Source organism: Balaenoptera ricei, chromosome X, assembly GCF_028023285.1.
Source record: "Balaenoptera ricei isolate mBalRic1 chromosome X, mBalRic1.hap2, whole genome shotgun sequence".
In the NCBI taxonomy this organism is placed as follows: Eukaryota; Metazoa; Chordata; class Mammalia; order Artiodactyla; family Balaenopteridae; genus Balaenoptera; species Balaenoptera ricei.
The window spans coordinates 135292068-135318405 of record NC_082660.1 but is presented as its reverse complement, the minus strand read 5'-3'; the positions used below and the strand labels follow the sequence as shown (position 1 = coordinate 135318405).

The 26338-nt window shown below is 38.4% G+C and overlaps 1 protein-coding gene across 1 annotated transcript; it reads right to left on the bottom strand.

Annotated features, from left to right (window-relative positions):
• Positions 1 to 25255: 25255 nt before the first annotated feature.
• Positions 25256 to 25756, bottom strand: LOC132357468 (histone H2A-Bbd type 2/3-like). Its single transcript, XM_059910951.1, has one exon. It carries the CDS (start codon positions 25607 to 25609, stop codon positions 25280 to 25282), a length of 330 nt encoding a protein of 109 aa, XP_059766934.1. The 5' UTR covers positions 25610 to 25756; the 3' UTR covers positions 25256 to 25279.
• Positions 25757 to 26338: the final 582 nt, after the last annotated feature.

Sequence of the window (26338 nt, the reverse complement as noted above, 5' to 3'; positions counted from 1 at the left end):
TATTATGTTCACAATATTATGATCTTTTCATGAAATGACCAGATAGCCTTTCTTTCCCACCGAGAGATGGATTAACTTTTTATCTTTGTCTTTTTTTTATTATAAACATGAGATATATTATGATAAAACTTAGAAAATACAGAAAGTGGAAAAAACCACCGGCAATATCATCACTTAGGAATGCTGACTGTTAACTTTTTGATGTAGATCTTTCAGGTATTTTCCTAAATTTGTTTTAATGACTTTATATTCTATAGGATCTAACCGTGTTATGGAAAAACCGAAACGAACTTTTTGGCCAACTCAGTAACATTTTTCATTTGTGTAATACATTTGTTACAATTGATGAATCAATAGTGATATATTATTATTAACTAAATCTACAGTTTATATTAGGATTCACTCTTTATGTTGTACAGTTCTATGGATTTTGATAAATGCATAATGTTATGTGTCTACCATTACAGTGCCCCACCTATTCATCCCTATCTCCACTCTCAAAAAAGAAACTCCCTCGTCTTCCTTAATCTGAACTAATCCATACCTATACCTATTTTATCATTCCTATTTCAACTTGCTTTCTTTAGAGAATCTGTCCCTCCTATTTCAATTGGCCTATCTTTAATTTCACTGATTCTTTCTTCTGCCATCTCAAATATGCTGTGAGCTCTCTAGTGAACTTTTCATTTTAGTTATACTTTTCAGCTCCAGAATTTATATCAAGTTGAATTTTTATAATTTCTCTTTATTGAAATTCTCTATTTGGTGAGACATCGTTTTCATACTTTCCTTTAGTTCTCTGAAGTTATGCAGTCTGAGAAACAGAAAGAAAAAGTAATGAAGATAAATTAACATAGCCTCAGAGACCTGTGGGACACCATTAGACATGCCAACATATGCATAATAGGAGTCCCAGAAAGAGAGGAGAGAGTTGAATAGGCAGAAAGAGTAGTTGAAGAAATAATGACAGAAAACTCCCCAAATCTGATGAATAACATAACACTACACATCCAAGAAACTCACCAAACTCTAAGTTAGAAAACTCAGAGATTCATACCTAGACATATCATAACAAAACTGTTGAAAGTTTAAGATGAAAAGAATTTTGAAACCTGCAAAAGAAAAGTGACTCATAATGTACATAGGATCCTCAATAATCTTAACAGCTGATTTCCCATCAATAAACCATTGAGGCTAGAAGGCAGTGGGATGACATATTTAAAGTGCTAGAAGAAAAAGACTTTTAACAATGAGTTCTATGTCCAGAAAAAAATGTCTTTCATAAATGAAGGAGAAATTTTAAACTCTGAATCAAATAATTTGGTACCTATTAAATCCTTTCATGGTGTATAAAATAAAAAATGGTGCAGGGAAAAGAAATTAAGGTTGTAGTTCTCCTACAGAAATCTGGAAGATTTAATTTAATTAAGTGTAGAGAGAGAACATGTTTTAAAAATATTGTGGGTACACAGAATGGGAGAAAATATTTGCAAATGAAGTGACCGACAAGGGATTAATATCCAAAATACACAAACAGCTCATGCAGCTCAGTATCAAAAAACAAACAACCCAATGAAAAAATGGGCAGAAGATCTAAATAGACATTTCTCCAAAGAAGACATACAGATGGCCAAAAAGCACATGAAAAGATGCTCAACATCACTAACTATCAGAGAAATGCAAATTAAAACTGCAATGAAGTATCACCTCACAGGGATCAGAATGACCATCATCAAAGTTTACAAAAAACAAATGCTGGAGAGGGTGTGGAGAAAAGGGAACCCTCCTACACTATTGGTGGGACTGTAAATTGGTACAGCCACTATGGAGAACAGTATGGAGGTTCCTTAAAAAACTCAAAATAGAACTACCATATGATCTAGCAATCCCACTCCTGGGCATATAATCTGTGGAAAACCATAATTTGAAAGGATACATGCACCCCAATGTTCATTGCAGCACTATTTACAATAGCTAAGACATAGAAGCAACCTAAATGTCCAATGCCAGAGGAATGGATAAAGATGATGTGGTATATATATACAATGGAATACTACTCAGCCATAAAAAAAAGAATGCAATAATGCCATTTGCAGCAACATGGATGGACCTAGAGATTATCATACTAAGTGAAATGTCAGACAAAGACAAATATCATGATATCACATGTGGAATCTAATTTTTTAAAAAATGAAACAAATGAACTTATTTACAAAATGGAAATAGACTTACAGATATGGAAAACAAACTTATGGTTACCAAAGGGGAAATGTGGGTGGAGGAGGGATAAATTAGGAGTTTGGGATAAACATATACACACTACTATATATAAGATAGATAATCAACAAGGACCTACTGTATAGCACATGGAACTCTACTCAATATTCTGGGATAACCTATATGAGACAAAAATCTAAAAAGAATGAATATATGTATACATATAACTGAATCACTTTGCTGTATACCTGAAACTAACACAAGATTGTAAATCAACTATACTCCAATAAAATTAACATTAAAAAATATTGTGGGTACAGCTATTGGTACATGGATCTGACTGAAACAAAATAGCTAAAAAGTTGAATAAATTTTAGAAAATGTACTGCTAAAATAAAAATAAGTCTTAACTAATGGAAAATATGATGGTTGTGGATTTTAAAACAACCCTTTCATGGATAAGAAGTATTCGCAGAGAGCTTCTCAGCCCCTAACTACAGCCTCATATTTCAAATATTACCAAAAAGAATAAAAGAAAAAGAAAGATTTTTCTAAAGGAAAATGCCAAGATTCATAGATAAGGACACAGTGGGAGAATTACTCCCAAGGAACAGAACAAAGGCCTAATCAAACAATACTTTCCACCTCCGGTCACTTTTAGTTCAGGTGTTTCTGGATCAAGAGGAGTCATATCTGGACTTAATGTAGAGACTACCACATACCACCTAGAGATCCCAAACTTTGAGCTCAATACAGTCAGTGATTGGGACTTTCTGAGTGATTTATTGTTTGATAGATAATAGGTAATTGTATTGTCCATACTGAATATTTGGTGACCAGAAGGATAACTCATGCTAGATGGTTTTATTGTTCACCCGTGGTGTAAGTGCCTGACTATTAGCTTTTGATTTCTTATGTTCAAAGACATCCATCGCAAACAAATACATTGCCAGCTACTAGATAAAGAGTCAGGGCACCCCCAACCCCAAGTTTCCTTTTGTTTAGAAAGCTCTGGCTTTTCCCTTCCTGCACTTTAATTCCTATTCTTATGTTTTAAATTCACCAATAAAGAGTGAACCTGTGAAACTCTAGGCACCCTACCTTCAATCCCAATAAAGGCAGAACCCCATATCCTCTCTCTCACTCTCTACCTGGGACCTCACTGTGTGGCCCCAGGCATGCTGTGTACCCTCCAGGACCTATGAATAATAAAACTTGCTTTGATTTTTTTCAACGTTCCCTGATGTTTGTTGTTGAGGTGTGTCTTGCAATCATAATAACCACAAGGGCTGGTCCGGCCACAACATTGGCTCTGAAAGGGGAAATGTCTTTAGGAGCTCACTATGAGTATTACGGGTCCAAGTGAGTGCTTCTAGACATTTCTAGCTGATGACATCACTATCAATAGTCTGAGACCAGCACAAAACATCACCAGATATTCCAGTTTTTTACCATGAAGTGATGCTTCCCATAGAAGCATTATACATCCCTTTCCTATTGAACCCAGCATGGCCATGTGACTTGCTTTGATCAATGAAATGTTCAACAAATATTTATTACCCGCCTCTGATTGCTAGGTACTTTACTGCTGGTGACACAATAAAGATGAATGAAGTCTTTGCCCTCAGAAAGCATAATCTCCTCAATAGATGGACACATGAAACTCAGCCTTCTTGCCACCCCATCCCCGAAGATTCTCAGTAAGATGTGTAAAAGAAACACAAATATGTTTCCCAAAAAAGCTATGAAAAGTTAATCTTTAACAAAGTCCTACAGAAGCTTGAAAAGGAGTTTTAAAGAAACGTTGCTATGGTCTACATATACCCTTTCAAGATTTTAAGAAATGAAAGTAAAGAACTTTATCTCTTTTAAAAATATATTCAGCTATTGAACTGTGCTTCTTAGCCATGACACTGTTCACAGACTAAAGCACATCAGCTTTATGTGTTACACACCACACAGAACAAAATTTGTTTCAAATCCCCTTATGTATCTCTCAGTCTAAAACTCTAATCATTTCAACAGCTGCTCCCTCAAGTAGCCTTATGCCTTATCTTAGAAGGTGATTGTGATGAAAACTTTACCTTAAATTTTTTGCCACTGAGCACAAAAAATTAGAATACACTATAAAAACAGATACTAGAATAGGAATTTTCCTGCCACAGAATTGCTGTTGAGAACAATAGGTCCAAGTACCTCCACATTAAAGAGAGGTAGTTGACCATTCATCTGAGCAGGACTTATAAAGGGCTGACTCCGAAACAGTTTTGTGTCTTCTAGCTCGTAATCATCCATCTCCAGGCTATATAAAAGAATGAGAGAGTGCTTGTGGAAAGAGGCTGGTAGCACAAATTTCTTTGAAGCATCTTCCATCAGATGATAGTGTGTGGAGTGCTGTTTCCCCTCCCTGGTTAAGTGCTTTTCATACACTATCCTTTTTCACATGAGGAAATTTTTACCCTCATAAAGTATGGATGTGTCACCTCCAACCCCACATCATCCCTGCTGGATGTGCTGAGATAAAAAAGTTTACAGTCCTACCTTGTACTACTACTGAAGTAAAACATGTAAGAGAATTTTGGAGCAAGCTTTATCTGTATCCCCTGGAGTTTGAAGGACACAGAACTTGGTAACGGGCTCTTTTTTAAAAAGTCCAGAAACAAGAGGCTAGCTGGAGTTGTTTGAAATAACAAAGCAGAGATACAGTTGGTGAGGAGCAGCCTTCACTGCCCAAGTTTTGGTTGAAAGATAAAGTGTATTGCTTCCCTTGGGCCAGAGTGGACATCAGAGAATGTGACTAGGACATAAACAGATGGAGAGATATACCATGTTCTTGGATTGGAAGAATCAATATTGTGAAAATGACTATACTACCCAAGGCAATCTACAGATTCAATGCAATTCTTACCAAATTACCAATGGCATTTTTCACAGAACTAGAACAAAAAATTTTACAAGTTGTATGGAAACACAAAAGACCCCAAATAACCAAAGCAATATTGAGAAAGAAAAATGGAGCTGGAGGAATCAGGCGCCCTGACTTCAGACCATACTACAAAGCTACAGTAATCCAGACAGTATGGTACTGGCACAAAAACAGAAATATAGATCAATGGAACAGGATAGAAAGCCCAGAGATAAACCCACGCGCCTATGGTCAACTAATCTATGACAAAAGAGGCAAGGATATACAATGGAGAAAAGACAGGCTCTTCCATCAGTGGTGTTGGGAAAACTGGACAGCTACATGTAAAAGAATGAAATTAGAACACTACCTAACACCATACACAAAAATAAACTCAAAATGGATTAAAGAACTAAACGTAAGGCCAGACACTATAAAACTCTTAGAGGAAAACATAGGCAGAACACTCTTTGACATAAATCACAGCAAGATCTTTTTTGACCCACCTCCTACAGTAATGAGAATAAAAAGAAAAATAAACAAATGGGACCTAGTGAAACTTAAAAGCTGTGTAGGTTCATGAGAGGTAAGACAAAGAGTGCATCATTATGTCCAGAAGGAGTGCAGTATTGAACGTCCCAAAAGGATCCCCAAAGGGAAACAACCAACATTAGGGCACCTGCCACCTGCAGGACACTAATACCATATTACAACAGCACTATTCAGTTAAAACCATTTTGTCTCCTTACTTCTCTCTCGTACTCCAACCTACTCCTAATTCCTGAAGGATCCAGAAGCAGTATAGTGATTTGGAGCATAAGGAATTATCAAGAACACTATATAAAATAACATTGTTTAATATATTTTATGTAAATAAGAGATTGAAAATATGCATATAGAGCAAAAACCATAAAAATGACCCAGTAGATTTGAAGAAGAACCAAAAGGAATTCTGTAAATAAAAATATAATAATTTTAATTAAAATTAATCTGATAGGTTTAATGGCAGATCAGATACAGCTGAATTTAGAGCACTGGAAGATAGACCAGAAGAAATTATTTGGAATGCAGCATAGAGATAAAAAATAAATACAAGAGATAAAAGACATGAAGGATAGAGTATGAAACTTTACTATATGGTTAATCAGAGGCTTAGAAGGAGAGGAGAGGAAAACTGAGCAGAGGTAATATATGAAGTTATAAAGGCTTATATTTTCTAGAACTGATGAAATCCACAGGTTCAGTAATTCCAATGAATACCAATCAGGGTGAATAAAAAGAAATCCACATCTAGACACTGCATTTAAAAACCAATGAAAGTATCTTAATAAATGAGGAGAAAGGAAACCTCTTTTTAAAAATGAATTACAACAAACAAATGTAGAAGAAATGAGAATTGGAAAATCACTATTTTGCAACCAAAATAATAATTCTTTCAGGCAAAAATCACTGATAGTGAGTGAAAGTTTGTTGAGGAACAAGACATTCATATAAAGCATCTCCCTACAAGATATGTACTACTTACAAAGGGAAAATTTATTTACAGTAAAGAAAACTGGGACCCATGACCTTAACCAAGTTTTCAAAGATAACATGATCAGTAATGGGACAAATATGTCACTTCTATGGTATTTCTGCCAAAAGTGCATAACATGAATCTAATCATGAGGAAACACTAGACAAATCTGAACTTATGGACATTCTACAAAACAGTGGGTCTATGCCTCTTCAAAAATGTCAAGATCATGAGAGAAAAGACCAAGGAACTGTTACAGATTGTAAGAGACTACACTGAAACTAAAAACATGAAATGCAAATGCAACATATGATCATGTATTGAATCCTAGATCAGAAAAAAATATAGTTATAAAGAGCATTATTGAAACAACTGGAAATTTTTGAAAAGGGTATCTGGATTTAATGGTGGTTTTTGTCAGTGTTAATTCCCAGATTTCAAGGGTTTTATGGATATACAATGGTTATGGTTTTTGCTCCATGCTTATGAATGAGAGATGCTTGTAGTTTTAAAGATATACACTGAACTACTTTAGAATACTGGGGCATCAAATCTACAACATATCCTCAATGTGTTCAGAAAAATAGTATTATGGATATATACCCAGAGATAGATGGCTAGGTGATATAATAAGAAAGCATATGTGATAAAAAAATTTTTTTTGGCCACACAGCATGTGGGATCTTAGTCCCCTGACCAGGGATTGAACTCATGCCCCCTGCAGTGGAAGCCCAGAGTCTTAACCACTGGACTGTCAGGGAAGTCCCTGCATGATGTACAAAAAATATTTTTAAATGGAGAACCTAGGTGAGTTCTTTGTACTATTCTTAAAAGTTTTCTATATGTTTGAAGTTATTTCAAAATTAAAAGTTTAAAAGTTCTATGTGAGTCTACTTTGCTCAACTCTATGCAAATAAATTTGAAAATCAGAATAAAATGAAAATTCGCCAATCCTGAAATGTAGAAAGCAATAGGAACTTTAAAGCTATAACAGGAAAATGCAAACCACAAAATGTTGGTGCAACTATATTAACATCAAACACAATAGACGTTAGGATAATAAAACTTACTGAAGACTTAAAAGGTCACTACATACAAATAAAAGGTCAGTGCACCAGGATGATGTAATATCTTAGGCAAGTGATAACATAGCCTCAACATCCATAATCAAAAACTTACAGGAGTAAAGGAGGGATGTGAAAACTCAACACAATTAATAATATTGATCTAATAGTCACAAACAGAACACTTCACTCATTACTACAGAAAAGAAAATTGTCATCCATGTGCCAGAGATCTCAAGGAATGAAGATGCATGCGTGTTTGTGAGAGTAATTTGTATAAGATGGAGCAGGGATACTTCTTTTCCTGACGACCATATAGGAAGTGAGTCAACCCTACGGGAAATGTGTCTCAGGGGAATGGTAACCTATTCTGTCTCCCCAGTTTGTTGGCCAGCTTTGGGTATGTTGGAGTGGCAGAGTCATCTAGGAGCATCTATAAGGGACCTGCTCAAAAATTCACCTTTCTACATATACTTTCACCAAAAAGGTCTATAGCATTTGACATCATTTGAAAACTGCATTGGACTGATAATATATCAGTATTCTTAACTATTTTTGAGCCAATAGGTCTCTTGGGAATCCAATATAAGCTGCTACTGGGTAAAGGATTTCTTTTAGGGGTGATAAAATGTTCTAAAATGTGACCGTGGTAATGGTTACACAACTCTGTGCATATACTAAAAATCACTAATTGTATGCTTAATATGGGTGAATTTTATGGTATGTAAATTATACCTACAAAAATCTGCAAAAAATGAAATAAAAGAAAACTTTTTGGAGGAAGTTTGCCATTTGAGAATGAGTCAAATATTAATGAAGTTTGGACTAATCACCTTAGACTCTGCTATTATATATTAACTCTATAATTTAACTCTATAATTTAAATATCTAATTATGATATAACATCTCAGTCCCAGAGATTGTTTGTATGGAAGGGATCTACTGTATGGAAGAAGCTTTCCACCGTCAGACATTCTAGGCAAGATTTCCAATAGAGTTAGACAACAAAGTACCATTTCAAATATTAAATTCCATTTTTATGAGGCTTTATTTTTGCACTTAAGACTCTCTAGATTAGATTAAATTCCCATGACTGTGTCAGAATGGAAGAGATATTTTATAGGAAGGCATTCTGCAAGAGATCAGTTTGGATCCAAGTTTTTTAAGGGGGGAAAGGATAAAGAAAAGAAAATTTAGTATTAAATAAAACTATTTAGCTATTCCATTTCTAATCATTCACTTGTAGGCAGTCCTACTATGCAGAATGTCTTCTGATACTTACCATATATATAATCAGACAGTGTAAACGGGTCCAGTGAGCTATGGTCCATTTGTTGCAGCAGCTTTATAGGCACTGAAATGCAAAACATCAAGGAGTAGAAAATTTGGCATGGGAATTGCAGTTACTGTTCATATAGTGGGGATGGATAGAAAGTTGATATTTGGCGGACATTCATTAAAAAAATAATATATTGTGAGAGACTAAATTAGTGTTAAACCTGAATTTTAAAGTGACAGCATTATCATACCTATTTATTTCCATGGAATAAATTCTAAGTATTGAATCAGGTAATGGTCTAGGCATTGTCACAGAACAGAGGAAGAAATAAATGAACTAATGACATTTCAAAGCACAGAAGTAAGGAGTGTACACTAAGTACTAAGGACTCTTGAACTGGAAAGTACTGAAGACTTTGGACTGAAGCAATTTCAAAATAAGGATTTGCCAAAAACCAAAGAAGATGAGGCCATTGTTTTAATGTATGGAATGGCTCCTTCCTCTCAGTTTAGAAAAGTGTTGACATATTTTAAATCAAAAATAAAAATTTCTCTGTGATCTCACATCCCCTTAGAGCTATCTCTAAGTTTTCATCTCACTGTCCCTCTTAACATTATAGGCACAGTTGATTACTTCTTCCTTTCCATCAGTCTTCTCCCTTTATGCGTTCACATCACATTCTTCTCATCTTCTTCATACTTTACTTATCTCTTCTTAGTCCCCTTTGAAATCTCTTTTTCTCTGAAAGTATCTTAAGGCTAATATTCCTTTGGACTTTGTTCTAGCCCCTCTTCTCTTCAAACTATACACAACAGTTATCATGCTAGGTCACCTTATTGTTTGGAGATTTCCCCGTTCTATAAATATGAGTAGGATAAATATCATTAACCTTTTAAGGAGAATGTAAGCATATTTTAAGATATATGAGTGATAGCTATGTTAACCACTTTGGCTACTCAAAGACTTAACCCCTTTCTATGACTGCAGTATTAACTCACATTATGGGTTTTTGTGCAGAGAAAAATCTACCTCCTATCACAGGAGATGAAAATTCTAGATACTGACTTTTCCAATCTCCCTTACAACTAGGGATTTGTAACATGACCTAGGCTCCCCCAATCAGATGTGTCTATGCCAGATTGACTTGGAAGCTAGAGACATAAGTTTTCTCTCTTTGGTGGCAGCAGCTGTTTAGTGGAATAAGCATTTTTCTTACCAGAAAGTTCCAAAGTACAGTTTGGGGCATTTTTCTTCGGTGTATAGCTGAGACAGGTTATACATCCTTCTCAATAACTGCTTTGAGACATCCACTGCCCTTTTAATAAACTCTTTTTCTGCTCAATCAGCTTACGTTGACCTCTACCACTTGTACCTAAGCATCCCCAAAAGATACATCTCCTAATACCTTCACTACTGGCCTCACCTTCAGATCCATACGCATATATATATATATATACCTGCTTACTTATAATTTTCTCCTGAATATCTCACAGGTATGGAACCAAAGTCACTTAATAACTGTATAAACTTGAACATGTTACTTCTTCTTTCTGAACTTCTGTTTGCTTTTCTATAGAATGGGAATAATACATACCTACCTCACAGGATTATTGTAATGATCAAGTGAGAAACATGGATGCCAAAAAAATTTTAAACTGAAAAGTGCTATACAGATTTTAGCTATTATTGTAATTGTAAAATATAATTTATAATATTGTAGCTTTCTCACAGTAATTTATTAAGTGATAGAGATACCCTGTTTTTCTTACCACATATGTAGGAAACTTGCAGCTGTTTCTTCACTCCTGGGAAACAAGGTTCACCAAAAGTAGCTGTATCTGCAAACAATGTACAGTTTTCTCTCTTTTGACACTGTCTCAAGACTCTTTGTAGAGCATCAGGAGCTAAGCACTCTGTTGGTTATGATTCAAACAAACAAATAATTTGAGAGTTGGGAAGAAAAAAAGAGGTAGAATGCATAGGAGAACAAGAATAGGTATTTCTGCAATGCAGGCTTGAGAGTGTTTTTTTTTTTAACATGCAAAATATTTTGAGGTCGCAAGGAAACAGAACTAAAAGGATGGTCTTGCGGTCAAAACAGTCTATTCAGGGTACCACCACTGGGGTAAATGAATCTGGATACTGTTATCCTCTTTGTCACTTTACTTGAGATACAAATGATCATGGAAAGAATATCTACTGGATTGGCCTGACTTGGGTAGCATGCCCACTCCTTGGCTAGTGAATAGTATTGTCCCATTAGACTATAGTCGATGTTAATAATTTCCTAATAGGAAATTCAGGATGTTGGTAGGACAGAAAATAGATGCTGGGCAACAGCAACAAATGCACATTATTCTTGGATGGAAAGAGTAATCTTGATTTTTTTTTTTTCTGTCACATCATACTGCCAGGCTTCAACACAACACCAGGTCCAGAACTGTCTTTTGGCTTAGAGAGAAGCCAGCATCTTGGCTTATCTTCCCCAGGAAGCAAAACCATAGGACCTCCCAGGTTCTTGGCCAATATCAAATAATGCCTAGTCTTAGGTTTTTCTCTCCTCTGAAATGCATGAAAGAAACTCTTGTGATTTTTGTACTTGAAAAAGTGCAATACAATTTTTGTTTGCCAAGGGTTTTAAAGATTCTAATTTTCTCCAAGCTCCTACCAGCTCAAATTCTTTTTACTGCTCTGAATATAGAGTTTGCAGTGTATTATTTTAGATTTTCAGTATCTATATGTATTTAGCAATTAAAGATATTAGTACTGACTAGTGGCTTGGAAAATGCTTATGGCTAAAATTTTTTAATATTAATTTTCTTCTGTCTCTTACGGAAGAAGGAATTGAAGTGTGGATGAGGGAGCCAGGTCAGAGGTATCTTACGCTCTATCACTAGAGCAGAGTTTCTCAACCTTGGGACTATTGACTTTTAGGGCTGGATAATTCTTAGTTGTAGGGGGCTGTCTTGTGCATTGTACAATGTTTAACAGCATCCTTGACCTCTACCCACTAGATGTCAGTAACAACTGCCCCCGGTTGTGAGAACCAAACATGTTTCCAGACACAGTGTCTTTGGGAAAGAGGTTAAAGTCACCTCTGATTGAGAATCACTGGACCAGAGGTAAACTAAATAATCCTGTGCATAATCCTGTGTAATAGGAAAAACGTTCATGAAGATTTTGCCCTGAACTATGCCAAGGTTTGTGCAAATCAACAAAGGTTATTCAAAGCCTTTTAACCTGAAGCATTCAAGAAACATGCCTTCTAGAGAACCATGAATATACCAGGAAGCAACACAATGCAACAGTAATCACGGAGCAGCATCACTGAAAATGAGAGCAGTATAGGCCAAAGACAGAAATTATGGCCCTGGAAATTGCACACAGACCCTATTTATTGATACTAAAGTTTCAGCACACTTCAGCAATAATGTGATACAATGTTGCATTATTAACTGAGAATGTCAATGTAACTGGGTTTTCCAATTAAATTCTTAGGGATGTTAATTTCTTCTGTGGCATACACTTCAGGATAAATTGGAGTAGGCAGAGGCTACTGAGTTTGCACATTTTAAAACTAAGCATTGTCTTACACCCACACTGTCTCTGCAAAACATATAAGGCATAGCTTTCAAAACCAACATTTCTGTGGCCCTGAACTAGCTGATCAAGATTATACTCTTGCTCATAATATAGTTTTGAACCAGCTGAGAATGTACATATTATGTATTCAGTGCTAGTCTCATAACATTGCTTATATGTTGGATATCATAGTGATCTGGAATATATTAGTCCATTATTTAAAGTTCAGTAAATCACTAATGTTGAACAGAGAATTTGGAAAAGTCTGTTGTAGATTTGTGTGTCTTCTATTTCCAACATACCTATGACAGGTCCATTTTTATTCATTACATCACATTCTTGTTTTCCTTCCATGAATTTGCCATAATTTGCAGAGAAAATTGTCAAGACAGATTTATTTCTGCACCGAAGCCTCAGCGTACCATTCTCACATACTGTCTTTATTCGGTAGTTCACTAGGAAACAAGGTTGATACTTTAGATTCCCTTTCAAATTCAATATTACATTCCAACATTTATATTTTTAAACTGTTTTGAAGCACTGATAGTTTGAGCCTCCTTAAAATGAGGAGAAATATATAATAGAGTCATCTGAACTTGTAGAAATCAGCTATCAGAAGGATTACAACCCAAATTTGGGATTCCATGAAAAAATTTTAAATAAGAGGAGGGTTAAAGCTCTTACTTTTAGGTAAATTTCAAATCGTTCTTTAATTATAGAATAGAAGTAAGCCACTGTCACCAAGAAGTATTTTGTGTTTCTGGGTTATACAACTTAAGGTATTATGCAGTGCTTTTCAAATTGCTAAGCATGAAAACAGAAACTGCACTTAGAAATGAGCCCACAAACTATGTAGGTCCCATCCTTTTTGGTAAATTCCCTCTTGATTTTAAATACCGCTGTGAAACTTGCCTGGTCTACATTTATAAGATACTACAAGATACTTGTATGTGCCAGGACATGGATCTTGTCCAAACATTTGACTATTCACAGATATCTGACACCAGCGTTGGTCCTTGCACTCATCCAGGAGTTTCTTGTGAAGAAGGAAAAGGGAGAGAAATTACTGAATAAAAGTTCACATCAATGTGTTATTTCCACTAATGAATTTTACAAAATTTAAAATAGTTAAATTCTTTAACTTTCCAATAAAATGTTTCTTTTTCCCCTGACATCTAGACATTCTATTTACGGAACTCTGAGAAGAGAATGTATATATAGTGATGGATTAGACATAAACACTAAGGCCTTGAATTACAGCTCTGTTACTTACTTGCTATGTGATTATCAACAAATTGCCTCTGTGAAATTGTATTTCTTTGTATGTTAAATAGAGATACGAATTCCTGGCACAAGTTAAGCAAAAGGCTATTTTCAAATCTAATTTATACAGAAATGAAAGCTTTTAATATATGGACAAGTTGAATACTCTCTGGTTCTAGAAATGGTTAAAAACACCAGGTGGCCGAACAATTATTGTGGTTAATTAAAATGGGAATGAGAGAGGCAGCACTTAAAGGTGAGAAAAAAAACAAGAGAGCATGGTATCATAAGAACCAGAGGAACTGAGTGTTTAAAGAAAGGTGGAATGGTAGACTGTGTCAAATGACACCAAGAAGTCACATTAGATAAAAACATAAAAGTATCCATCAAATGTAACTTCATGAGGATCAATAGTGACCTCAGTGGAGTTAGTGGTGGCAGGAATAAGATTAAGTGAATTGCTACCAAGAAAGTAAAGATGGACAGTGTATTCTCTCAAGCAGATAAGGATTAAATGATGTCAGTCAGGAAGCTGCTTATATATTAGCCTCTAGGGAGAACTATAATGTTCTCAATTGATTTCAGGTATATTTTAGCTTCTATTAGATACTGAGCTCTAGGAAGCTTCCCAAATGATAGATACCTTAATCCAGCTCCGTCTAGGTCACCAATAACCTCTATCACTGAATAGCTGTGTAACCTTGGGAGAATCAGTTCACCTATCTGATCGTCAGTTTCCTCATCTATAAAATGATATTTAAAGATAGTGCCTACTTCACGTGGTTATGTGTATTAAAGGAGAGAATTCATGTATTGTGCCAAACAACATGCCTAGCACATAGTTAGTACTCAAAAAATGTTAGCTATTATTATATGAGAGAGGAAGGGAAATGGTCAAATTAAGATTATGTAACTAAAATCAAAACTCTTCTAATCTAAATGGTGTAGTCAAGTCATCTATGATTAATTTCTTTCTTTTCCATTTTACTCACATTTCCCTGGTAATTACATATCTAATCTACTATTTTCTCAAATAAAATTAGATAGGTTTCCTTTTGAATGCAAAGTTACCTGGGCCCTTGCTTTCTGAGAAGTTGGATCTTACCTGTCTAGCTGTGATTGACACACAGGTGGCATTTTCACTGGTCTTACCAGTTAGAGTTGGACAAAAGTTTTCATCAGGGACTTTACGACCATAAAAAGCAGAAAGGATGCTGATAGATGTCTTTTGTGGGCAAGTGATTCCAAGTTTCTCTCCTTCACAGGCGTGAGCTGTATGGTTCTTCAGGACTTTCTTTAGGTAGCCTGAGGGAACTTTAGAGATAGACAATGGAGCAAAATACTGTATAACTCCCAAAGGATTTTGTGTAGGGTGAAGGACCTCCAATTTCATCTTGGCTAGCCCGCCACACAGTCCCTGAATATCTTTTACAGAATCCCAGCAATTGGTCATCTGGCATCTGCTTAAACACCTTTTAGTAACAGGGGATTTGAAACATGGTTGTTGAATAGTTCTGTTAAAGTGTTTTCTCAAGTTGACTGAAACCCTGGCCTCCCTGCTGCAACTTCTATTTAATGATCCTACTTCTATTACGTGGAGTTACATAGAACAGGACTGAGCTCACTTTCCCGTGATGCTTCCTTAGATGTTTAAGCACAGTGACTTTCTTGGACTTTCTTGGATCACAAACCAAATTTTCTCAACTTTTCTTCCTTCTAAATGGTTTTCAAACTCCTCACCATACGTGGAAATCTCTTATGAATCCTGTCTAGTTTGACAATAAACTTCTTAAGGTGCTGGAAACAATATCAGATGAGTCTGAACAAAATAGAGTACAATGTAGTTTCTGGCAGCTACTGTTTTCTTCTATTTTGAAACCCAGGATACTATTCCATGGTCTCAAGTCTTATCAGCCTGCATCAGACACTTTTAATGAAATACACAGTATTTATTTCTCCCTTTATTTACTAACAGAAGCCCCATTTTTTGTGTGTGAGTGGCAGCAATTTTCCCAACCCCAAGTGAGATATTTCCATTTCTTTGAATCATCTTCAATTTCCTTTATCAATGTTTTATACTTCTCAGTGTAAAGGTCTTTCACCGCCTTGGTTAGGTTTATTCGTAAGTATTTTATTTTCTTGTATGTGTTTTTAAACGAAATTGTTTTTTTACTTTTTATTTCTGATATTTCATTATTAAAAAAATGCAAGAGATTTTTGTACATTAATCTTGTATCCTGCTACCTTGTTGAATTCATTTATTAGTTCTAACAGTTTTTGTGCAGATACTTTAGGGTTCTCTATATGCAGTAGCATGTCATTTGCAAATACTGACATTTTTACTTCTTCCCTTCCGATTTGGATAACTTTAATTTCTTTTTCTTGTCTGATTGCTTGTCTAAGGCTTCAAATGCTATGTTGAATAGAAGTGGTGAGAGTGGGCATCCTTGTCTTATTCCTGAATTTAGCGGGAAGGCTTTCAGCTTTTCCCCATGGAGTATTATGTGGGGTTGTCATAAATGCCTTTTGTTATGTTGAGATATGTTCCCTCTATACCCAACTTTGGTGAGAGTTTTTTATCATGAATGGATGTTGAATTTTGTCAAAAGCTTTTTCTGGGTCTATTGAGTTGATCGTGTGGCTTTTGTCTTCCCTTTTGTTAATGGGAAGACACTCAAGACAATCAAGAATCACTACTTGATTTCTATATGTTGAACCATCCTTGTGACCATGGAATGAATCCAACTTGATCATGCTGTATGATCCTTATATATCTTCTTGGATTCAGTTTGCTAATATTTTGTTGAGGATTTTTGCATCTATATTCATCAAAGATATTTATCTGTAATTTTCTTATTTGGTAATGTCTTTGTCTGATTTTGGTATCAGGATGATGGTGGCTTCATAGAATGAATTTGGGAGTGTGCCCTACTCTTACATTTTTTGGAATAGTTTGAGAAGGATGGGTGTAAGTTCTTTGTATGTTTGGTAGAATTCTCCAGTGAAGACATTCGGTCCTGGACTTTTGTCCAGGATAAAGCAGTCATATCAGTAGTGTAGAGTAATGTGAACTGAAAACTGTTAGAATTCTAGTCAAGCTAAAATATCACTGTAGATATCAAAAGTAGAGTAGACTAAGATGCAAGAAGACATAGAGCAGAACTAAAGGTAGTTAACTCACTCTAGCTAAAGACAATTAATCAGGACAAATCTCAATATTTCCTGAAATTGAACAAAGAAAAAAGCAACTAATGTGAAGTTTAAGTTAAAAATTAATAAAGAACAAGAGAAAGGAAGAGCAGCTAGTTAATTCAGAAAAAGAGCATATCTTTCAAAATAATCTACAAAATACAGAATAAACTTTCTGAGTTTTTTTTTTTTCTAAAAAAGAGTCCTGTTTACAATAGTAGTAGGACATCACAAGGAGAGAACAAAGTTGGGTGGAAAGGAGAGTCATAAAATAAGGTTGGTATAATATCTACTTTATGGATGAAAAAAATGAGTCTTAAATAATTCAAGAACAATGCATTGGTGTATAAAATCAAATTGTTGATAAAGATGAACTAGATAATCTTTTGCAGACAATGGCAAGCTAATATGTTGATATTTGATGTTTTTTGAGGAATAGCCTACTATTGAACAAGCAGAAGAAATAATCAAATTTAAAGCTAGAAGAAAAATGTTCCTGAGCTGATGAAAGATGTGCACATGAGAATGCACAAATTAAAAATGGAGCAAATAAGAAAGTTAAGAAACTAAGAAGTAAATGGATTAGGGAGAGAAGGTAAGGAAAGAAGATGATTACAGATTAAACTAACATAAGCAGCAAAGATAAGTCATCATTACAGAAAATCACATATATTACAAGAAGGACTAGTATGAGAAATACTTTCAGAATACAGAGAGAATCAACAGGTGAAATTGATAAGAAATAAACAAATATGTTATGGAGCTAGAACTCAAATCTAGGCTTTTGAGTTTACACTGTTGCCTTCTGCTCTTGGATTCATGCACAACCACTCATCTTCAACTTTTATTGGTACATTTAGCTTATTTTAATTTCCTGTTACACTCTACACACCTATACCCATTCAAATGACCAGAACGTATATACTCTGATGAGTATCAGATCATATAATGTAGGGATCTTAGAATCACTTGTCATTAAAGCCAATTCTGATATATGATCTAATAGGAAAGGTATCAGCCTATGACTTAATGGGAAAGGTATACAAGTTCACAGAATCTCATACCCTACCTAAAATCTGTTCCAGATTACAATGTAGACTTTTACTGAGAAAATATGGAAAGTAGTTCATCTATGACCTGCCCAACAGGGAAGGCCTGAGGGGAGAAGGTGGAGTCCCACACAGGCATGGAATCTAGCAATCCTGCCCTTGTAAAATGTAAACAACTCCCCAGTCAGAAGAGACAGAAGCTTTCAATTCCTCACATCCTCTTTGCTGAACTGGTACCCTCCATCCTTTGTGCTCTCTACCTCTTGCCAATTTCTGAACTTCTCAGGTGCAGAAACCTCAACTCATCTCTTATTTATACCCTGATGCCCCCTCCTCACATCTGCTACTTGGTACTAGATCTTGAGCACTGACCTCCTCTTTCCTTTCTCCCTCAATCACTTAATCTCTCTGTGTCTGAAGTTACTCTTCTACAAAAAGGTAATAATAAGAGTATGAGTTTGGCTCTGGAGCCTAGTGGCTTTGAGTTATGATCGTATTTTCTAGAGTTGGAACAAGAACCTTATTATACTTTCAACAACAACAAAAATACAATCCTCAAAAATGAAACAAATTAAAAAAGATAGTAGCATCAAATGTGGCATTTAAACTATTGACTCAACTAAATAACAGTAACAATAAGTTTCCAACATTAAATCATGAGCCACCATCTTGCTTCAGAATAAACTGAAGAACAGTTAACAATTTAGTTATCTCACAAGCTCTAGTGATGCTGTGAATAATACAAACCATCATATTGTTTAAAAGAGTGGATTTGGCTTTTCCACTTACTTGTTCCCAGAGTCAACCACAGTTTCCCTATCTATATAGCAAGGAAAGAATACATTTTCCTGACATTTAGGCCAGGGCTGATGTTCACCAGTGTCACCTTATGTAATGTCCCCAAGAGTCCTCTGGAGGGAAGCAGAGGGAAGGACTGTCAAGAGCTGTGGCTACATAAACCAAATGGAAAGATATATTTGTAGTGAATTTTGTTAATATAGGCATAAAATCCTCCAAATCTGATACAGTCTGTCCCCCGCTGACAAGACATCTGGCCTAAATCATTAAGGTAATTGTGTTGAGGACCTACTTTGCTCTGCTGGTGGAGACTCCATTTTTCTGTTCTCCAGGAAAGTATTTAATCTTGAACCCATTTCTTTCTCTGAAATAATTTTTCTATAACCTGGGCTCTGGGGATAGTTTCAGTATCAACAGGAAGAAGCCTAACTCTGAAACATTCACAAAAGCCAAACAATATTCAGACCTCTGCAGAAAAGAGGTATTTGGTATCTCTCTCAGAAGACTTCATAGGCCATTTATTCTTGACTTCCTCTTCTTGCTTTAGCAGTTCCCTGACAGCATACAATTTCCTTCTGCATATAAACACAAGACTCTCATGTCCACAGAATAGCAAGAAATGCTTGGGAAAGTGGTTTTTTTTTCAAGTGCATCTCTTGGGTTTATAATGAGGAAAATCTCATCTTCTATCTTCTCACATCAATTTTCTTATTCTCCCTTACATTTCACTCCAAAATCAGCTTCATTCTCTGTGCTCTAAGAATACTTGGGCTCAGTGCAGCTCCCTTCCTCTTCACTGGTGCTGATCAGATGATATCAGGATGTATCAACTCACAGATGTTTTCTATACTCATTCCACAACAGTAATGAGTAATACCAAAATAACTAAATGTAATAACTAGTAACAGTAATAACTAAATGTGTGGTGGGTAGGGATGGAGATTGTCCTAGTAGCAAAAGAAAAGACAGCATCAGAAATTATCAACTCACCTGAAAATTCTGGGACTGCTTCCAGCACAACTGCCAAATACAGACAACAACTCAGCACTGATCGAAAATGCAAGCCTGTGCATCTCAGAAATTGTCCTAGAATAGCCATTTGGTGCCGTGTTTCCTCACTTGCCCGCATCTAGCTCACGATGGCACTGGGATTCAGAATCACTAGCCTCAAACTTCTAAAAGACCCTCATTGTCTATAAACAGAGTCCACTCTTTGTCTCTTGTGTGTGTGTGTGTGTGTGTGTGTGTGTGAGAGAGAGAGAGAGAGAGAGAGAGAGAGAGAGAGAGAGAGAGAGAGATCCATACCCAGAGAGAAAAAAGGAAAGATAAGAAGAAAAAGCAAAAAGAAAGACTATTTCTCACAGTTATGCAAAATGCATCATTTTAACTGATCATCTGAAGGGCCAACAGAGCCTAAGTAGGTATTATGCATTGAACTAGTTTATGGTTTTGGCTTTCACTAGAAAAATGAGGTCAGTTAAGAATATTGTAGGGACTTCCCTGGTGGCGCACTGGTTAAGAATCTGCCTGCCAATGCAGGGGCCACGGGTTCGAGCCCTGGTCCGGGAAGACCCCACGTGCCACGGAGCAACTAAGCCTGTGCGCCACAACTACTGAGCCTGTGCTCTAGAGCCCACGAGCCACAACTACTGAGCCCGCGTGCCACAACTACTGAAGCCCATGTGCCTAGAGCCCGTGCTCCGCAACAAGAGAGGCCACCACAACGAAGAGTAGCCCCCGCTCGCAGCAACTAGAGAAAGCCCGCACACAGCAACAAAGACCCAATGCAGCCAAAAATAAATAAATTTATATTAAAAGCTAATTAATATCGTAGTGACAAAAAAAGGGAAATAATGTACTTCTCTGCCTGCCTTAACCCCATCCACTTAATGTACTATGAGGTAGGTTTGATATGTAACGCAAAATTCTTGTCTATAGCCTAATGTTGTAGTACTGCAGCCGATGAGGTCAAACCATTATCTGTAGAGGGAACATATACACAAAGAATATCCAAGAACTCACCTCCAGTTCAAGGGTCCCATACAAATATTACTTGAGTTTGGATTGCTGTGTGTGAAAATCTTTTTTTATAAAATAAAAACTAGGAAGTTGTTTGTATATGTATAGATTATTCGTTCCTCATTATAAAATGTCTAAAATGATGATAAAGAAGAGTATTAACTAAAAAATGTTAAGTATAAATTAGGGGCTGAGGAAAATCCCTGAGTAAAAATAGTCTGTAACATTAAGTAAACATGATCAGAGAAGATAGAGATGGGAAAATATAAGATGTGACCATCTACCCTACTCAGTGAGTATTCAGCAGAAGGACTGATAGTCCAAGCCTCTATATATGACAGTACCAATCTGATGGTCTGAAAACCTTGAGAAAGTTGCTAAAAAAGGAAGCAAATTCTTGGCCTTTTACAAAGAACCCTCATCTCTATCTTTGGCTCTGGAATCCTAGGTAGGCCTGGAGAAACACTGTTAATTTTTTTAAACATTAAAGAGCTTAATTAAGATTTTTAAATTCCATAAATCATTGTACATATAAAAGAAATATATCTGGAGCAAGAAGTGGAATGGGGAATTAGATGCTGAATTCTCATTCCCAATACATGAGCATGTGGAAACCTATTATGCAAAGGCCACCAAGGAAAGAGGAGCAAAGAGTATTTTGAAACTGAATTCCAACTAAGACATGGTTCCAACATCTTTAAAATATTGATAGGACTTACTTTCAGCTCTGGCAACATAGCAGACTAACATGATGATCATACTGTGTATAAAAGCAACACCTGACTATATGCTGGCTATAAGAAATGCCCTTTAACAATACAGATGAAGCTTGAGGACATTATGCTAAGTGAAATAAGACAGTCAGAAAGACAAATATGGCATGATTACACTTATACGAGGTATCTAAAGTAGTCAAATTTGTAGAATCAAAGAGTGCAATGGTAGTTGCCAAGTACTAAGGGGAGGGGGATAAGGAGAGTTACTAATCAATGGGCATTGTTTCAGATAAGCAAGATGAATTAGTTCAAGATCTGCTGTATAACATTGTATCTATAGTCAATGATAATATATTGTACAGTAAAAATGTATTGAGGATACAGCTCATTTTAAGGATTATCACAATAAAATAAAAATTTAAAAAGAGACGCTTTCTAAATAAGAGGACAAAGAAAGACTGAAAGTAAAAGTATAAATATGTACCGTACAAACTGAAGGCCTAAGAAAGCTGGGATGGTTATTTAGATATTAGAAAAATTACAATTATGTTGGAGATTTTAATATCTCTCTATTGGCAAATTGAAAATATGCTCAACATCTTTAGTCGTTAGGTAATTGCAAATTAAAGCCACAATGAGATATCACTATACATCCACCAGAATGGCTGAAACTAACCAGCTGACAACATCAAATTTTGGCAAGGATAAATGAATGACCGGAACCCTCATACATAGTGAGAGCATAAAATGGTACAAACACTTTGGAAAATAGTTTATCAGTTTTTCATAAAGCTAGATATACACCTAAGCTATTACCCAAACACTTCCACTTTTAAGAATTACCCAAGGAAAATGAAAAGATAAGTGTACACAGTAACTTGAACACAAATGCTTATAGCAGCTTCTTTCATAATAATAAAGAACTGAAAACAGGCCAGATGTCCATCAACTGTTGAACGTATAAATCAAGTGTAGTTTACCAATATAGCTAAATAACACTAGGTGATAAAAAGGAATGAATCATTGATGCACACATCCAACATGAGTGGATCTCAAAAGAGGCTTCACTGAAAGTATTCACATGTATGATTCCATTATTTGAAGTTCTAAAACAGGCAAAAGCAATATGTGGTGAAAAAAATAAGAACAGTGGTTGCCCCTAGGGGATGAGGATGAGGCTAATTGGGACGAGACCTGAGGAGCCTTTTCACATGATCCAGCAGTCCAACTCCTGGGTATTTACCCTAGAGAAATGAAAATTTAAGTTCATACAAAAACTTATCCATGAATATTCATATCGGCTTTATTAAAAATTTGCAAAACCTGAAAACAACCAAAATGTCCTACAATAGGCCAACGGGTAAACAAACTGTGGTACATCCACACAATGGAATACTACTCAACAATAGAACATAACTATTGATACACATAACGATCTAGATGAACCTCGAAAGCAGTATGTTTAGTGATAGGAGCCAGCCTCAAAAGCTGACACACTTTATGAATCCACTTGCAAGACATATGGGAAAGGCAGTTTTTTAGAGATGGAGAACAGAGCAGTGGTTGTCAAGGGTTAGGTCTGAAGAAAGAGTTTGACAACTGTTGAGAGTTTAGTTAAACTACTCCATAATACTGCAGCCTCTGCATTCTTTTTGTGTGGCTAAGGGGCCTGCAGGGGCCTTGGGTGGACAGACACCTAACCTCAAGGGCATGCCCTGGATGACAGCCAGCAAAGTCACAAGAAAGTGTAACTGATATGAGTTCCCCAAAGCCCCTGGTGATAAAACAGTCTCTTCCGCCTCCCAGCTCCTTCCCCTTGTGGGTCCCTTAGATAGGACTCCCACAGAGCTTACCAAGACCCTGCTCTTTTTTTGGTTTTGAATTGCCAATCTGGCCTTATCCAGGGAACCTCAGAAACACGTCACCTATGGACCCTAATAAAGGCATAAGCCGCAGGTCCTGCTGCTTGCCCGCTGCCTGTACCCTGCGTGGCCCTCCAGGCGTGCTGCGTACCTCATCCGGGACCTGTGAGTACAGCAATAAACTTCTCTACTTCACGTTCCCTTGTGCTCTTTGTTGAATCTTGGCTCACCATCCAACTCCCCACCCAGGACTCTACTGAACAAACGTTAGTTTAGCAAAAATCAAGCACTTAAACAGGGCCAGCAGTACCAGACCAGGGACTTTCCTGGGTTGCTGGAGCTGTTCCATGGCCTGAATGTGGTGGTGGATACACACATATATACATGTGCTAAATTCATAGAACTGGGCTCCAAAAGAGGGTGATTTTATTGCATAATATATAAAACAAAAAAAAGAAATAACAGAGTGCCATGGACTGCATGCAGTACTATCCCCACTACTTGGTAAATTCTTATTTTAGCACAACTATATTTTTATATATTTTAAAAATATATTTTATGTTATATATTATATATATTATATATCATGTGTATATATATATATCATATATATGTAATTTCTCTCTAACTCTTCTAATCACTAATCTGAAATGGTGGGCAGGTATTACACTCTCATTATTAAAAGTGAAGAAATTAAATTTCATTAAAAGGCTAGTACCCTATCAGGGAAGCAGTAGGCATAAAGTTTCTTACTAATCAAAACTACGTAAGGCATAAAGAAATAGAATTAATTTAAAAACGTGGGTCTCAGACGTGGTTACTACTCTAGCTTTCTATGCTGAACTGCCATTTCCACGGTGACATGCAAATTGAGTGATCGGAGGCGGAGCCTGGTCCAGCGAAAGTCACATATGCAAATTGAGAGTTTGGGAGAAAAGCCTTTCAGGGGCAAGATTCATATGCAGGAATCTTGAGGGGAGGGGCCGTGCCTGGTGCAATCTTCGTATGCAAACCAGGGGTGCTGGGGTGGGGCCTGGCCGAGCGCCCGCCCGCTGTTGCTAGGTGACAGCTTGTTTACGCAGGTTGCCACGCAGGGCATCTCTTGGCATCTCTAGGGGAACACAGCCAAAAACTCTTGACCCCGCGTGACCCTAATTCCGACTTTGCCTTTGTGTTGATCGTGTCCCGCCCACCCCAATCCCCATCACGCCTCCATCTTCCCGTCAAAGCCCCTGCCCCATGGGAGTCCATGCCCAGCGCTCTGGCCACCCACCCCTGCATCCCGCACCCAGGGCGGTCGGTCGCCCTATCACCACGCTGCCCTCACGGTGTCGAGCGCCGCCGCAAGGAACCCCGTCCCTCTGGGGACTTTGGCCCGGCTCCGGCTTGCGCAGAGCCAGCGGGGGAGCCTTCCGTTGTCCGGCCTCACCCGAGGCCCCAGTCCGCCCCCACCCCCGCCGCAGCCAGCCTCTCCCACCCAGGGCCACCCCGTGCACTGTCACCGTGAGAGACCGCTCCTCTCTGTCTGTCACCCCCGACTCCACCCCCCCACCCCCCAACTCCGGCCAGACCCCCGCCCTCCATCCCTCCGACGAGGGGTGTCCCACCACCACCACCTCCCCCGCCAAGTGAGTGAAGCACGCGCAGGGCGTCTCTTGAAACACTTTATTGACTCGCAATGACTGTGCCCAAGGGGGCGGGCAGGCCGGGCCTGCCCGGGCTGTGCGGTCGGTCGGTGAGCGAGCCTGGCGCCTGACGGCCGCGCCCCCCGCCCCGCCCCCCCCCCCCCGGAGGCCGGGGACCCAGGTGTCGCTGGGCAGCTAGTGCTGGGCCGGGGCCGCCTGGGAGATGGTGCTAGTGCTGAAGAAGCCGCTGAGCAGCGCGTTGTTGCGGGCCGCCACGTCCACCAGCTCCGGAGTGAGGCGCCTCCGGCCGCTGTTCTGGGCCTCATGGCCCGCCCGCCCCAGGACCCTGGCCGTCAGGTACTGGATGATGGCCCCTAGGGAGACGGGTGCGGAGGAGCTCAGGCGCTGGGCGTAGTGGCCCTCCCGCAGGAGGCGCTCCAGGTGGCTCACGGAGCAGGACCGCTCGGCTCGGGCGGTGCGGGAGCGGCGACCGGGTGACCCTCCACGGCCCCTCTTCCCCGGCATGCTGGCCGTTGGGCAGCTTTCTGCGACGGCCTCGCTCTGCGGTGCGCTGGGATGAGGGGCGGTCGGTTGTGCCTGCTGGTCCCAACATCTCAAGACAACCGGTGTTCTCAGGCCCCTACTCCGTATCCTAGCGACCACAGGCCGGGCCCTCATTGGTTGGGGGGGGGGGGTCGAGCACGCCCCGTAACACGTAGACCCTGTGAGGTCACTGCTTTCCCATAGCCCCTCCCCCACCCCACCTCACCCCGCCCCCACCCCCACCGCCGGGGTCCTGGGCCTGCAAAGAAATGGCGCTGGCAGGACCCTGCTCGCCGTGCTCGCTGGACCCTCTCTTTGCTGGAACTCTCACTGTCCACCGGACGGGAACTTTGTACAGAGAAGGCAGCTAATGGCGGGCCATCCAGGGGCACCAAGTATACACTGGCGGTGCTGGGCCACCATCACGACTATATATCTACTTCCAAGACGTTGGCACCAGCCCAAAGAGAAACCCCTGTACCCGCCAGGCAGTCACTCGCCACTGCCCCCTCCTGCAGTGTCCCCCACCCCACCCCACCCCACCCCCCATAGTCCCCAGGCAACCACTCGTCTGCTTCCTGTGCACAGACGTTTGCCTGCTCTGGAGACTTCCTAGAGGTGGAAGCAGACAATAAATAGGTGGCCTTTTGTGTCCGGCTGCTTTCACTTATGTTTGCGTTAGGGTTCATCCACGCGGTAGCACCAATCAGC